The following is a 15,314-nucleotide window of genomic DNA, read 5'->3' as shown; positions in this document are numbered from 1 at the left end:
TAAAATCCCCTACCATAACTACCCTATTATTCTTACAGATAACTGAGATCTCCTTACAAGTTTGTTTCTCAATTTCCCTCTGACTATTGGGAGGTCTATAATACAATCCCAATAAGGTAATCATCCCTTTCTTATTTCTCAGTTCCACACAAATAACTTCCCTGGATGTATTTCCGGGAATATCCTCACTCAGCACAGCTGTAATGCTATCCCTTATCAAAAATGCCACTCCCCCTCCTCTCTTGCCTCCCTTTCTGTCCTTCCTGTAGCATTTGTATCCTGGAACATTAAGCTGTCAGTCCTGCCCATCCCTGAGCCACGTTTCTGTAATTGCTATGATATCCCAGTCCCATGTTCCTAACCATGCCCTGAGTTCATCTGCCTTCCCTGTTAGGCCCCTTGCATTGAAATAAATGCAGTTTAATTTATTAGTCCTACCTTGTCCCTGCAAGCCCTGACTGTTTGACTCCCTTCTGTTCTCAGTTGTACCCGTCTCAGATCGATCTCTTTCCTCGCTATCTCCCTGGGTCCCACCCCCCCCACCTTACTAGTTTAAATCCTCCCAAGCAGCTCTAGCAAATTTCCCTGCCAGTATATTAGTCCCCTTCCAATTTAGGTGCAATCCGTCCTCCTTGTACAGGTCACTTCTACCCCAAAAGAGACTCCAATGATCCAAAAATGTGAATCCTTCTCCCATACACCAGCTGTTGAGCCATGCATTCATCTGCTCTCTCCTCCTATACCTGCCCTCACTAGCTCATAGCACTGGGAGTAATCCAGATATTACTACTTTGAGGACCTCCTTTTTAAATTTCTGCCTAACTCCCTGTAATCTCCCTTTAGAGTCGACCTTTTCCCTTCCAATATCTTCGGTTCCAATGTGGATGATGACCTCCTGCTGGCCCCTCTCCCCCGTGAGAACATTCTGCACCATCTCTGAGACATCCTTGATCCTGGCACCAGGGAAACAACACACCATTCTGCTTTTTCTCTGCTGGCCACAGAAACGTCTGTCTGTACCTCGGACTTGAGAATCCCCTAACACAATTGATCTCTTGGAAGCTGACGTACCCCTTGTTGTATTAGAGCCAGTCTCAATACCAGAAACTTGGCTGTTTGTGCTACGTTCCCCTGAGAATCCATCACCCCCTACATTTTCCAAAACAGCAAACCTGTTTGAAATGGGTATATCCACAAAAGACTCCTGCCCTAGGTGCCGACCTCTCTCACCCTTCCTGGAGTTAACCCATCTATTTGACTGTATCTGAGACTCTCCCTCCTGAGACTCTCCCCCTGCCATCCATCACATACTGTTGCTGTTGCAAATTCCTCATCACTTCTATCTGTCTCTCCAACCGATCCACTCAATCTGATAAGATTCGCATCCAACAGCATTTATGGCAGATATAATCCGCAGTAACCCTTAAACTCTATTTAAACTCCCACATCTGACAAGAAGTACATATCACTGCAAAGGCCATTTTTTGCTCCTTCGCAATCTACAGACCCAGAAAATAACACAGTTCTTATTCCTTTACAAACACTGCCCCAGGTTAAATTAATAGCTATGGCTTATATTTTAAGTTTAATCAAGAAACTTATCTCCAAAAACATATAATGAAGAAAGAATCCACTGTACCCACTACTGCAGCCTTTCTCTTGGACAAACTTAAAACAACAATTAACTTATCTGATTCTGTGCTGTGAATTTCGCCCAACACTTCCTCCAAGATTAGTTGTGAATTTCACTGTTTGTTAATTTTCCCAGATGCACTCCAATGTCCAGCGATACATGAATTCAAACAGCAAAGGTGGTAACTGTGCAGGTTCCCTCTCCACCCCCCCCCCCTCTCCCCCTGCACTCTCCTCACCATGTGCTTCCTTTGTCTGCTCTTCTCCCTTTTAAAACTGCTGTTGTTTTGACTTTTTTTTCCCAAAGTTCCAAAACAATGCAACGGCATATAAAACAGGAATTGCTGCTCCTGGGATTCGAGGAAGTCACCTCCAACACCAAAAATACCGCAAAAAAAGGAGCAGCCCTTACAGTTAGAAATTTTTCCCACCCTCCATCTTGGATTTCCCAGAATCGAGAGGTGTGATTACTCAGAAAACAGAAGGGAGAGAAACTCAGGAAAATCACATTCACTGGAGAAATGAGTAAATTGTTGGAGCTGTGGGCCAACAAGTGCCCAAGTCCTAATGGACTTCATCCTTGGATTTTAAAAGGAGTAGCTAGTGAGATAGTGGACGCATTGGTCTTAATTTTCAAAAACTCCCCTGACTCGGGGCAATCCTATAAGATCGTAAATGTAACTGCTTTATTCAAAAAGAAAGGGAGGTAGAAAATAGGAAATGTCAGGCCACTCAGCTTCACGTCTGTCAAAGAGAAATGTTTAAAAGCTGTTATTGAAGAAGTTATAGCAGGGCACTTAGAAGAGTTCAAGGTAATCAGGTGAAGACAATGTGGCTTTGTGAAAGGGTGATCATGTTGAAGTGCTCATTGAGACATGCTGTATGGCTGCGAGCCCCTCCTCCCCCCCAGCCCAATCACTCTCACATATTCTCCCTAGGCAGGTACACTAAACACACTGCTACACAATCACTGCCCTCTTTCTTGCAGGACAATGTAGTACACAGTTGAATGGAGCAGTGCAGTGCTGTCCGGACACAAGGACACCTACATCTCCATCCCCCCCGCCTTCCCCCCCGTGAAGGAGGTGATTTTTTTTCACATCATGGTGTGGGCTGTGTGACAGACCCTGTGGCATCACTGAGGGTGATGGTGTGTGCCCAGCTTTCTACACAACTGCCAGCTCCCTCCTATCCTTCGATTGTGTGTGAGGAATGAGCTGCTTGATGGTGTGATCATGAACCTGTCACCTTGCTTCCCAGCCACCCTTCCTTCACGATAATGTGCCCGTTCAGATTTCTTCATTTTCCAACAGCCTGCCAAGCCCCAGCAAGGGGACAGAGAGCAACTGCACAGCACCTGAAAAATAGGCCCCACCACTGAGTCTGAGGCTGCCACCAGCTCACATACTGGCATCCTCAATGCGGGCAGCATTAAAACCTGCACGAGCTGTGTCACTGGGCATAAGTGGACTTTACCCACTGAGGGGGGTGGGAGGGGTGGGGGGGAGGGGGAATGTTTAGTGCATCCATTGCCAGGAAGAAGAATGAAAGGAGTGCATCCACTCGCAGACAGCATGGAAACAGGTCCTTCAGCCCAACAAGTCTAGACCAACCCTCCAAAGAGTAACCCATCCAGACCCAGCTCTGCCAACAAGCAGTGGAGGAGTCCAGTGCCCAGTTGGTAGAGGGCATTGATAGATCTTGTTCACATCCTCTGTTCCATCCCTCTGTCCTGCTATGGACACTGAGGCATGGTCACTACCATCTTCCTTTACCTTTGTAGTCTTTATCAGGATCACCAACTGCTCTGTCTTTTCTGTGAGGGCTTGACAGTATTCCCTGCTAAATCCAGGAACTCAACAAAAATCACATTGAAAAGCATTCCAGATTCCATTTCAACACTTTGCAATAGAGAAAATGATCAAAACTTCCCACCGGTGTTTTAGCTGCTTGGCTGTTGAAAGGAAGAGAAGGGCAGAGGTCACCTTCCCTGACCCTGCTACAGTGATGTGCAACTTTGTTGTTGGCACAGGTGTTGCCCAAATTTGGGATCTTCCATTCCATCAGCTGGTTAGGATAGCACTTCTCCACAGGCCTTTGAGCCAAACTGGCCATATCCTTGTGGAAACTATTTCAAACAGCCTTTACCTGCTGCCAGTGCCGTGCACCACTGAAAGCATGACCATGGTGGTGCTGAGAAAATGAACTCCATTCCTATAAACTTTGACTTTGCAGTACTTTCCTGTTTTGAAAGCTGAATTCTAACCCTGAAATATACTAAACACTGAGCCATATACATTTTATACATTCCCGCAATAAGGAAACAGGTCCTTCAGCCCAATAAGTCCAGAACAACCCTCCGAAGAGTATTCCATCCAGACACACTCCCCTATTACTCTACATTTACCACTGACTAATGCACCTAACCTACACATCCCTGAACACTATGGACAATTTAGCATCGCCAACTTAACATGGCCAATTCACCTGACCTGCACATTTTTGGAATGTGGGAGGAAACCCACACAGACACAGGGAGAACTTGCAAACTCCACACAGACAGTCACTGGAGGCTGGTATCGAACCCGGGTACTAACCCAGTACTAACCACTGGGCCACCATGCCACCTACTGTTCTTTCATGACAGGGCTTTTCAATTATAGATGATGTTGGCTTCTTGCTTTCTTACAGTGTCAACATGTCAGAATTTGGAAGTGCCACAGCTCTTGTTATTATCAAACTAAATCGTAACACTCCCTTTAATTCTCATTGCCAAGTTACAATGAATCATCTTTCTGCTTTTGAACCCAGTCTTTGTGCTGCCTCTGGTGCTGTATTCTGTGCTTGTGCTGTCTGTCACATGAGTCGGAACCACTTCCTGCTAGTTCTTGCTGGAGCATGCCACAGTTCATATAATTGTGGCTTTCCAGTGGAAAGTGTGATGAAATACATTACTATATAAATGTGATTAATGTGATAAATTATTTGATTAACCTGTAACCAGCAAAATGTTTCAAAATTATTCATGATTTGTTTATATGCTACATTGTCAAAGCAATTAAATACAGCGAAATATTTTCCTTCAGAAATTTAAAACTGAGATTTTCTTTCTCTCTTACTTTCTCTCTGTCACCTACCTTGATTTGGATTTCAGGTCTTTTTCTTCACTGATGTCTGGTAAACTGTCTTGTGGAGCTGAAAGGATTTAGGAAATTATTTAGGATTTCACAGATGGAACGCTTCAACACATCAAATGTTACATCGTGTCTGACTGGTGGACTCCTCGTTTGAGAACTTCCTAAGCTTCTTTCTAAGCTTAAAACAGAGCTAAACATCACAGCGCCACTCAGGACACAGGCAAGGAAAGCTAACATCAAAACACAACAGGTCAGACTGGAACCGCAACGTCCATACCTTGCTTCCGGATGTGAATGAAAATGGCAAACATACAAACGTTTCACACATCAGTGCAGCCGGGATGGCATTAAAACATTTAGAAACAGGTTAACTGGAATTTCATGGCGCATTTCTGATTTTGCCATGGGTACATGGGGATTATGGAACATCGGAGTCTGACAGGGTTAAAAAAGGCAGCAAGTTAGCAAGAGCTCAGGGTTGGTTCCCTGAGACAGCCATTGAGAGAGCCATTGTAGGTGAGGCAGGGTAAGCACAAGGTCGGAGTGGAGAAAGGTAATAGCACTGCCTGGAGGTCAGGGTGGGGTTTGTCTCTTATAATGAAGGCCTTCCACAAAGAGAGAGACCCAATTACCAAGAGTCTCATCTACCCACGATTCAGATTCTCCACTGAGGAGGAGCAGCAGCAGAGGCACGCAGCAGTGGAGCATCACCAACTTCAGAGCCTGCAACAGGACCAACATCAGAGCGGGAAGGCCAGGGAAATGCAGAGAAGAATATGGCGACTGCTTCCTGCTGCAGAACAGGCTAATCCCAGGAGAGAGTCTCATGTCTGACTGGCTAGCTCGCAGTGAACACTGCAAATCTCTCATGTCGCAGCCATGGAACTCTGTGCCATCCTGTAGGGATGAGCTGGGATCCCTGGGGTTCAGTGAGCTACCAATACTAAAGGTGCTGAAAGCTCACTGTGCCTCTGAACCACACCTCCCAATATTGCAGAGATTCTCAGAACAATCTCCTTGTCTGCAGCTCTTTGTGACATCAGGGGGGATAACTGGTGCCTAGCACCAAAGGTGACAATCAGGTCAAAGGATCTACCAGCTTCAAGGCCATTGCTGGGCACCCCCCGGGGCCAGCCAGGCCCTCATCACCAGAAAGGCTTTCCACTCACTCAGTGTCTAACTGGTCTGTGACCTCGGGAGATAGAGCCTTCAGGACTGTCTCCAGCTCTTGTGTAGCAGCCGTGACATGTGTGTACTTCAGAAGTCTAAGGTGCTGCAGCTTTAAAAGTCACAAGTGTCTTCCAAAGATGGAAACTAGGGGACAAGAGCTACCTACTAAAGACATGGATTCTCAGGCCTTTGAGAATCCCACACACAGGTGCAACATACAGGACAATCCATCATAGGTCAAACAGAGTGACAATCCAGCAAGGCCAATGAGCTCCTGAGCAGGAGGTCTGGAGCCCAAATCAGTCTGCTGCAGGTCCTCAGTATGCCCCTGTAAAGGTCTCCTGAAGGGGGAGGCATTGCTCACTGAAGACCTCCATGGATAGTGATGCTTCCTCCAAGGACGAAATGTGGAGGGTTCTGCTGTCCTGGTGACACAAGATGGTGGAGACTTTGCACAAGAAGAAAGTGAGGACTGCAGAGTCAAGAGAGTGGTGCTGGAAAAGCACAGCAGGTCAGGCAACATCTGAGGAGCAGGAAAATCGATGTTTTGATGACGCCCTGATGAAGGGCTGGTACCCAAAACATCGATGTTGCTGCCTGACCCCCTGAGCCTTTGGATAAGACTCAGTAAGATACAAACAAGTGGGGACAGGAAATGCTAGTACATTGACACTTCTTACAATCCTGATGCCCATCCAAAAATATTCCCTAAAGCTTTGGGCTGAATCTTATCTTTTTTGGCGAAATGTTAGTTCACCAAGTTTCATAGAGGGTTTCCCTCCATGAGGCCGAATGCATTTTCTCGCTGCATCTTGCCAAACCTGCCTAACTAACCACCTACCCCATCCCTACGGCTACCTGCTCATCCAAGTCTAGCCTTATTCTGCCACTCGTTGGACCCAGAACAAGGTCTAGCATGCCTGATGCTGGTGCCAACTTTATAAACCTGCTTTGGGCACGCACTGTCAGTCTGGAGCTGCCCTCTATGGTTCCTAACAGTGGCTGATGTAGCGGGGTCACTGTCCTACTTTGTGGGCAGGTTCAGGAAGTGCTGGGAAATGGGATTTTGATTGGGATTTCCTCTTCGCCCAGGGTTGATGGTGGCAGCTACAACGCTGGAGCATGCCGGTTTGTTCTAGGCTTTCCTCTCAGGCCCCCGGTGAAGTCTCACCGGTCTGGATAAACGCCCAGCGCTGTCAGAAAAACGTCAATGACCTTCTCCACTCCGCCATCATTTCTCTCTGAGTCCTCATCCTCACTCTAACTGTGCTCCTGCTCCCACTCCTACCAGGGCACTCTCACTTTGGCGTGGAACATCTCCTCTAACTAGTGTTACGACACAGGATAAACCCCTCTGCTAGTTCAAACCAGCAGCACAGAAATGATTTAACCCATTCTGTCATCTGTGAAAATTCTAGAGGCAAAGAACTATCCCAAAAGTCACTACTTAAAGTAAAAATTAACAAGTTTAATTTTTTAAAGCCCAACAGAGAATAATTAACTGTAACTATTAACAACTTATTTTCCTAAACCTATCTTTTACCATCCCCTCCACAATACAGGTCTGATAAACCCCCTGATTAAGATTTACTGAAAAATTCAAATTTCAAACCCAGCCAGCTGTCGAATCTTCTCTTTGTAGATTTGCTCTCCAGGTCAGTATTGATGTTTCTCTCTGTGCAAACTCCTTCTCCAGACAGGTACCTTGCAGAGAGTTCTCACTAGCAGCCTGTAGATCTTTTTTCTTTTGGTTTTATACCCCAAAGCATTGATCGTTTCATCTGTGTTAAATTCAATACTAAACTCAAAAGTGATTGGAGCTTTGGTATTTTGGGGCATAATTTAAACTGATTGGCCGAATTTGAATTTGGTTTTTGTTTCATAGCCACCCAGGTACTGCTAGCCGCTATAAATTCTCCAGCACTCTATGTGCTTGTTCAGTCCCTCAACTCTCGTAAAAGTACAGTATCTCTTAAACCTTCATAACACCTCACCCCTTAAGAAAAAAGGCACCATCATAATGAAAAGATGGCTTCATTTTTCTCCACTCTTTAAACATATTACCATAACATACAGATAACTTTCATCTAAGTTCATCTTAACATTTTCCATAGATATATATTTTATATATATATATATAAAATATTGCATAAGCACAAATCTCATCTGAAATTTATCAGTTAAATCTGCGATAATGCACCTGCAATTACATTCTTACGACCTGCAATATTTACAGTTTTTAAATTAAAAGTCTGTAACCTAAGACTCCAATGAAATAGTCTCACATTCTTGTCTTTAAAATTTCCAACGCCCACCTCAGTCCCCAACATCAGTAACCCTGCATGCCCTCTGCACTGCCTACTCATTCACTTGGGAAATGGCCCCATCTTTACCAACAGTGATTACTGTGCCACCCACTTTCACTTCCTGTAATAGCTACCTCTCAAAGAGGCTGGGCAAGGCAGTGCAAGACTGTGAGCATCCAGGTCAGCTCAGAGTGAGTGTGTGCTGGGAGAGTGAGTGAAGAGCTCAGAGGTGCAGCCTGGTGCAGTCCAGGAGTTGGGTGCATGTGCACCTGAGAGCACAGTGTCCTTGCTGCTGCATTACAATGTGAGTTGTCAGTGCAGTCTGAGGTACAGAAGCCTCCTGCGGGTGGATCAGAGAGATGCCATGTGTGTTTATACAGGCTGTGGAACATTCACGTCAGAAGCCGTTGTCAGTGACTGTGACAAAGATAACAAATGCTGGAGATCACAGCCGGGTCAGACAGCATCCATGGAGAGAGAGCAGGCTAACATTTCGGGTCTAGATGACTCTTCATCAGAGCTGTGACTGTGAGGTGCGTGTGGTTGGTGTCTATGGAGAACACAGATGTTGGTGCCTGGCTTCCAACACTGAGGTCCCTTGGAACAAGTGGTGAGCTGAAGTAACCAGGTCCCTGCCTGATAGTGGTGGGACTGGAGAGCTCACGAACCAAGTGTTATTCCATTGCTTCCAGCTATACAAGAAAGCGAGGCTGGCGAGGGGCTCCCCTGAGGGCAGCAAGAATTGGAAAGGGAAGCAACACTTGCATGTGAACCCTTTATAGAAAACGTAATGGCGTATTGTCCATATTTTCCATTCTCCTGTGAGATGTAAGCACAGTGAGGTGCTCTCCTTAATAAAAGCAAATTACTGCGGATGCTGGAATCTGAAACAAAAAGAGAAAATGCTGGAAAATCTCAGCAGGTCTGGCAGCATCTGTAAGGAGAGAAAAGAGCTGACCCTTTGTCAGTTAGACTCGAAATGTCAGCTCTTTTCTCTCCTTACAGGTGCTGCCAGACCTGCTGAGATTGTGGAGGTGCTCTCCTTAATGTATTCCCCGTACCTCCAGCTGGAGTGGAGGCAGGTACGGATCACGCAGCCTTCGGGATTGGTGACCCGAAAGCCACTCAGCCCTGGTACACTGGTGTGCAGCACCCACTCTTACCCACTGCTGCTAATATCATAGTTACTGAGAGCACTGTGAGGGACTGTCCACACACAGGGCTCCATCACGGGAACTCTTAGTGCCACTTACCAGAGACTTATCCTCCATTTTACAGCTGGAGTAGGTGGACTGTTCAGTGCCAGTGTTACATTGAGCTCATGGAGAAAGCAATCGTTTGTAAGACTGTGTGTATCTCTGGAATTCACGCAATGGTCGCTTGTATCTCGCTGCCCGTGGATGTCACCACCCTCTCAATGGGAGAGATCAAGAAGCCCATCATCACTCCTGGCCTTGACGCACTCATCCACTATCCACACCCGGCGGTTCCAGAGCTGCTTCTTGCTTCCCTTCTTGCTGCAATTTTGGGTCGGTTACCAACAATGCCTGAGGCCTAGCAGCAGCCCAGGGCTCGGCCTATAACTCAGACTTCCCCCCCAGGCCCTGAACTGTCAGTGGCTTCACTGTCACAGCCTCCCTCAGCCACAGGGAATGCCTTGGGCCTGATGATAGACCAGGCTGGGGATCTGATCCCACAGGGAGCCAGCAGGTGATACCACTCATGCTGGTGAATGGAAAGAAGGAAATGCACCCCCTGAGGATTCCTCCTCCTCCTCCTCAGGGACCATTCCTCCCCAGACCCTCCAGCTCTTCACTCTTCAGCCAGACCCCGGCCTGCAGCAGATAACAGCAACGCCAAAAGGTCAAGGGCTGCCTGTCTCCTTTTCCCAACTGCCATTTCTGTGGGCGTCCAGGCGTCCGCTATGTCCCTGTGCTCACTCATTCACCCGCTTGGTTGGCACGGTCAGTGGGAGGCTGCCTTACTGTTGTGCCATGCCCAGAGCCTGCTCACGGGGCTGGGAACCTATAGGTTTGGCAGGCCCTATGCTGGGCTTGGACCTTCCCCTGCTGTGACTTGCTCACACAAGACAGAAGGCCGCCCCACATCACCCACATTAGAGGCAGCCTTGGTCTCACAGGGCTATACAAATACCTCGGAGATATGACCGTTCTCAAGAGGTGTGGGGCTAAGGGCATCAGTAGTGAGAGTTGGGCACCTCTCTCCACGTTGCTGCTATGTTTCTGGCAGAGTACGGTCTTTGCTGACCGAGAGATATGACCTATCAAGTCCACACCTTGGCAGGCTGAAGGAGCGCAGTGATATGCTTGACCCAAATTCTCTGGCTGACCCTCCCCTTTGATCCCTGGCCAGACTTTCAGGGTCAGTCTGGCTGGATCCCTCCTCTGGTCCCTGGGAAGGAAGACCCTGATTGGAATTGTAGCCTGGACAGTGAACTGTCACTCCACCTTCCCATGTCTCCATCCTGCCATTCTGGCTGAAGGTTTTTGCTCAGTTCATTCCGTGCAGTCAGTAGTGAGACAGGCGATTGTCTATGTAAGGTGGGCAGACCCTTAAACAGGGTGCCTGCTCCTGCCCCAGCATCACCCGCTGCCATCTTTGTTTCCTGTGTTTACCATTCCATTGGTCGGCCCCTGTTCCTCACCTGATCTGATTGGCTGTTAGCTGTGAGATGACGTGAGCCTGAAGGAACGAAAGTGGCACCTGCTGCCTGCCAGCTACTACTGCCTGGCCTTGGAGTCATGCAGCAAACCCCAACCCAATGTCTCTCCACTAGAACCTAAAGTGTGTCACATTTGGCCAAAAGATATTACAACTGCTGAAAAATGTGTTGCTGGAAAAGCACAGCAGGTCAGGCAGCATCAAAGGAGCAGGAGAATTGACATTTCAGGCATAGGCCCTTCATCAGGAAGGGCCCTGAAGAAGGGCTTATGCCTAAAACGTCAATTCTCCTGCTCCTTTGATGCTGCCTGACCTGCTGCGCTTTTCCAGCAACACATTTTTCAGCTCTGATCTCCAGCATCTGCAGTCCTCACTTTCTCCTAAAAGATGTTACAATGATGGAGTGTTGGAAGAGATTAGTGAAGGAGGGGGTGAGAGGGTTGGCAGCAGAAGAAAGTGGTAAAAGAGATAAAGCAGAGTAGAGGGAGTTCTGTCATGTCAATACACATCACATTCAAAACAATGGCTTCCTGCAAACCCATTATCCTACAATCACTTTTGTAGAGAACCGATGAGAATTATTTAAACAAGGCAAATAATCGCTATTGAGGAATTACGCACTTTTGGATTCTGCACTTACATATCTTCCTCATGTTGCCCATCCATCTGTCAAGTTCATCCATTTCAACTTCCATCACTGAGGCAACATCATCCTCAAAAATTGGGCTGAGGAAGGAAACGCACAATGAGCTGTTCATGTCTTCACCGTTTTAAAAGCAGTGTGTCATAAATGGTCTGCCAAACAGTACGCAGTTTTTCACTTTGTCAAGAATATTGGAGTTGAAAGTTTTCAAGGCACAATCCTGACTAGAATTCTAAAACCATGCCCCACCAGCTACTCCCTCCACACTGCTACCTTCTGGTACTGGTGCCTGGTTTTATGAATAGCCACAAGGATGTCCAGTCATTTTCATACATAGAGCAGATGCACACTCTATGGCTAGCTGTCAGATATCTACCTCCAAAGGTGATCTTACAGTCAATAACTAAGGCAAGAAAACATTTTTTTTGTACCTGCCAAATCTTTGAAGGCAAAGGCCACAACCTTGGTTGGCCCACAGCTGTTACCATAGCGACCACTGGACCTCTTCCTTTGCCAGGTTTCCAAGCCTCAGAAGCTCCAAGGGGTTTCAGAGATGCCAGGGCCATAAGCCCCAGTGCTGCCCTGCCCATGTCAACAGGTTTGAGCAGGAAGGAGGAGGAGTTCTCTGACTGCGTGGGTATTTGACATCTTCTAGTTACACTGTGAACCTTCCACTGTAGCAAGAGAGGGCAAGAAGCAAAGATATCCCACTTCAAGCCCTCAGTGGTGAGTGAGTGGAACAATGGTTAGTGCACACAGAGTGTGTAAACTATTGGTTATTTCTTTATCTCTCTCTCTCTCTCTCTCTCTCTCCTGCGGCAAAACCCTGTGAGTCAGGTCGATTTTGTTGAGCTGCTCAAGGACATCTCATGACAAGGACAAATTGACCAGCCATTGATATCCTGTTGGGTGAGACCAGTCTGTACAATTGATCATACTGAACAAAGAAAGATCCATTACTGTATCAGCACTGGCAACACTCAAGCACTCTACATTGTGGTCATATTTTAAACAAGTTTCATTGCTACTGGATCGCTCAGTGAGCTGCTCAAATTTAGTCGAGGCTAGTATGACAAAAGATTGAATAGGCGATTTTTAAAAAGTATTTAAAATACTCCAAACCTAATACATCTGTAAAAACCATATAAACATCAGTTGCACAGTTAAATCTGGCTATTCAGCTGCTGGTTAGTGTCAGTATGATGGAGACAGTTCACCCTACAGTATCATAAGTGCCTGAAATACTATCCTTCCTGCCTCTCCCCTCCCATTCTGTTTGAGTAAGTTTGTGGAAATCAAAAGTTTTTAACTTCAGAGTAAACCACAACAATGTCCGTGGTGTAAAATATCAAAATTCACAGGGTAAACTCTGAATTTTTATAGCCATTGACAGCAGTCTGATAACCAGTGAGAAACAAACATTTCTCTCAGGTTGGAGGCTTGGATGTGTATTTGAATCTCTGGCATGAATCTTGATAAACAGGTACTTGTCTAATGCATGATCAGGCAGGCCTTGCATAGGAGCAGTTTAAGTTTCAATTGATGTACTGAGCAGCCATTTGATTCCAAGTCATTTGTACAAGGAGGAAGCAGTGCTGACTCATCTCTGAATATCACAGACACAAAGCAGTTACATGTGTAATATCTCTCCATTTATAGCTGGATTTAATCTGACAGTTTACTCTGTGTCATACAGTGGTAAACTGATAATGAAGTACTGGAAATATTATAGGAGAAGTTATATAGTGGAACAGAAAAGTTTGATGTGGTCCCTAAATTTCAGGTTGGATGTGGCCCCACCCCAGCTGCAACTTCAGAAAGAGTTCACCAGAACCCAACAAAAGGTGGCAGAGACTTGATTCTGCTCTGCCAACCATTCCTGCAGTTTTGTAGGTTTGCCTAATAACAGGAGGAATCTCTGTCCATCTCTTCCATGCTCAAACATATCAAAGGAGAGCACCCAAAGGGGTTAATGATAGGCATTCCCACATTGGGAGTTTCTGTTTTTCCAATTCACTTCAGACACACTTTCAATAGCAAGACCCATTGACCTTCAATGATGTGCAGCAGAAGGTCAAGATGAGGGGCATAGCCCAGGTTTCTGAAGTTAAGAGAAAATGTTTTTCTGTGCAAGTCTAGATCACAAACCTGCTCTCATCCCACCTGTACGTAGGAGTTTGAAGGAAGTTCTGTGTTCTTCCTCCACCTGAGCAGCTGATGAGTTTTCTGGTCACACAGGGTTAAGAAGGATTTGTACTGACATGGACACCACTTTCCCCAAACTGGTCTCCTACTGGGCTCCTGTCTAGGGAGGACCAATCACATTCACTGGTCTCCTACTGGGCTCCAGTCTCAGGGGGACCAATCACATTCACTGGTCTCCTACTGGGCTGCAGTCTCAGGGGGATCAATCACATTCACTGGTCTCCTACTGGGCTGCAGTCTCAGGGTGGACCAATCACATTCACTGGTCTCCTACTGGGCTGCAGTCTCAGGGGGACCAATCACATTCACTGGTCTCCTACTGGGCTGCAGTCTCAGGGTGGACCAATCACATTCACTGGTCTCCTACTGGGCTGCAGTCTCAGGGGGACCAAACACATTCACTGGTCTCCTACTGGGCTGCAGTCTCAGGGGGACCAATCACATTCACTGGTCTCCTACTGGGCTGCAGTCTCAGGGTGGACCAATCACATTCACTGATCTCCTACTGGGCTGCAGTCTCAGGGGGACCAAACACATTCACTGGTCTCCTACTGGGCTGCAGTCTCAGGGTGGACCAAACACATTCACTGGGATCCTACTGGGCTGCAGTCTCAGGGTGGACCAATCACATTCACTGATCTCCTACTGGGCTGCAGTCCCAGATGGACCAAGCACAGCTTAATCAGCTACCTTTAGATTGTTAAAAAAGAACTTTTCTGGAATGAGTTGCCGCAGTTTTGAATTTTGGGAAAAGGAATGCTGGAATGGGAGAGAAGGTTAGGAAGTTGCCTTTAGTGTGCCCAGCCACATTGTGAGTGGTCCCTGAGAACTGGAGCACTGACAGAACCACTGATCGGGGTGTGAAACTGCAAAGGGGTCGGAATCAAATGGAGAAAAAAAGACAGGGGAAGAAATTAAGGAAGACTTCCATTTATATCATACTTTTTATGAACTTAAGAGTGTCCCAGTATGCTCAACAGTCAATGTTCTGAAGGATTACAAGGAAGATTTGATTTAGATTTAGATTTTTATTGCCATGTGTGCTCATGTACAGGAGTACAGTGAAAAGTACATTATGTCACCACAACAAGGTACCATCTTAGGTACAAGTACCTAGCTACAGTGTCTTAAGAACACGATAGAAAGAAATAACAATGGTGGAAGTTAAACATTGTATTAAGTAGAAAAATAAAGAAATAAAGTTAAAAGTCGAAGATTACAGTCTTTTGAAAGTGTCGGGAGGCAGCTGTGGAAGACAGGGGACAGGACTGGACAGGACTGGACAGGACTGGACAGGGATTCCTTCAGTGGAACAGAGGTCATGATACAGAGCGACTGACTGGTTTACCGTCTCCTTTTGTCTGACTAGTTGTGAGGGATTGATTGCCCTTAATAGATACTCATTAGCAGTTATCAAATAATTGTTGCAATTTATAATGGCCTTTAGTCACAGTATTCTGAAATAATCTGAGCACAGAAGCTAAGAAGAACCAGAGTTGATTGATTACTTGGATGGGAGACTGCCTGGGGCTACCAGGG

The 15,314-nt window shown here is 46.4% G+C and overlaps 2 protein-coding genes across 3 annotated transcripts in view; one reads left to right on the top strand and one right to left on the bottom strand.

Annotated features, from left to right (window-relative positions):
- LOC148152056 (uncharacterized) overlaps window positions 1-15,314 on the top strand; it is a 288,374-nt gene that overhangs the window by 128,184 nt on the left and 144,876 nt on the right. The gene's annotated exons all lie outside the window — the stretch shown is intronic.
- Window positions 1-15,314, bottom strand: part of tmem154 (transmembrane protein 154) — a 174,325-nt gene that overhangs the window by 17,076 nt on the left and 141,935 nt on the right. The window contains exons 5-6 of the mRNA XM_088000175.1: window positions 11,568-11,653; window positions 4,770-4,827 (exon numbers count right to left, since the gene is read on the bottom strand). Of these exons, the coding sequence (XP_087856301.1) occupies window positions 4,770-4,827; window positions 11,568-11,653 (144 nt within the window). The remainder of the gene's footprint in view (window positions 1-4,769; window positions 4,828-11,567; window positions 11,654-15,314) is intronic.

Source organism: Chiloscyllium plagiosum, unplaced genomic scaffold (assembly GCF_037043375.1).
Source record: "Chiloscyllium plagiosum isolate Xiang-an unplaced genomic scaffold, Cpla_swu_hap1 HiC_scaffold_1, whole genome shotgun sequence".
Lineage (NCBI taxonomy): Eukaryota > Metazoa > Chordata > Chondrichthyes > Orectolobiformes > Hemiscylliidae > Chiloscyllium > Chiloscyllium plagiosum.
The sequence above is the reverse complement of the archived record's forward strand: the minus strand, read 5'-3'. Positions and strand labels throughout refer to the sequence as shown.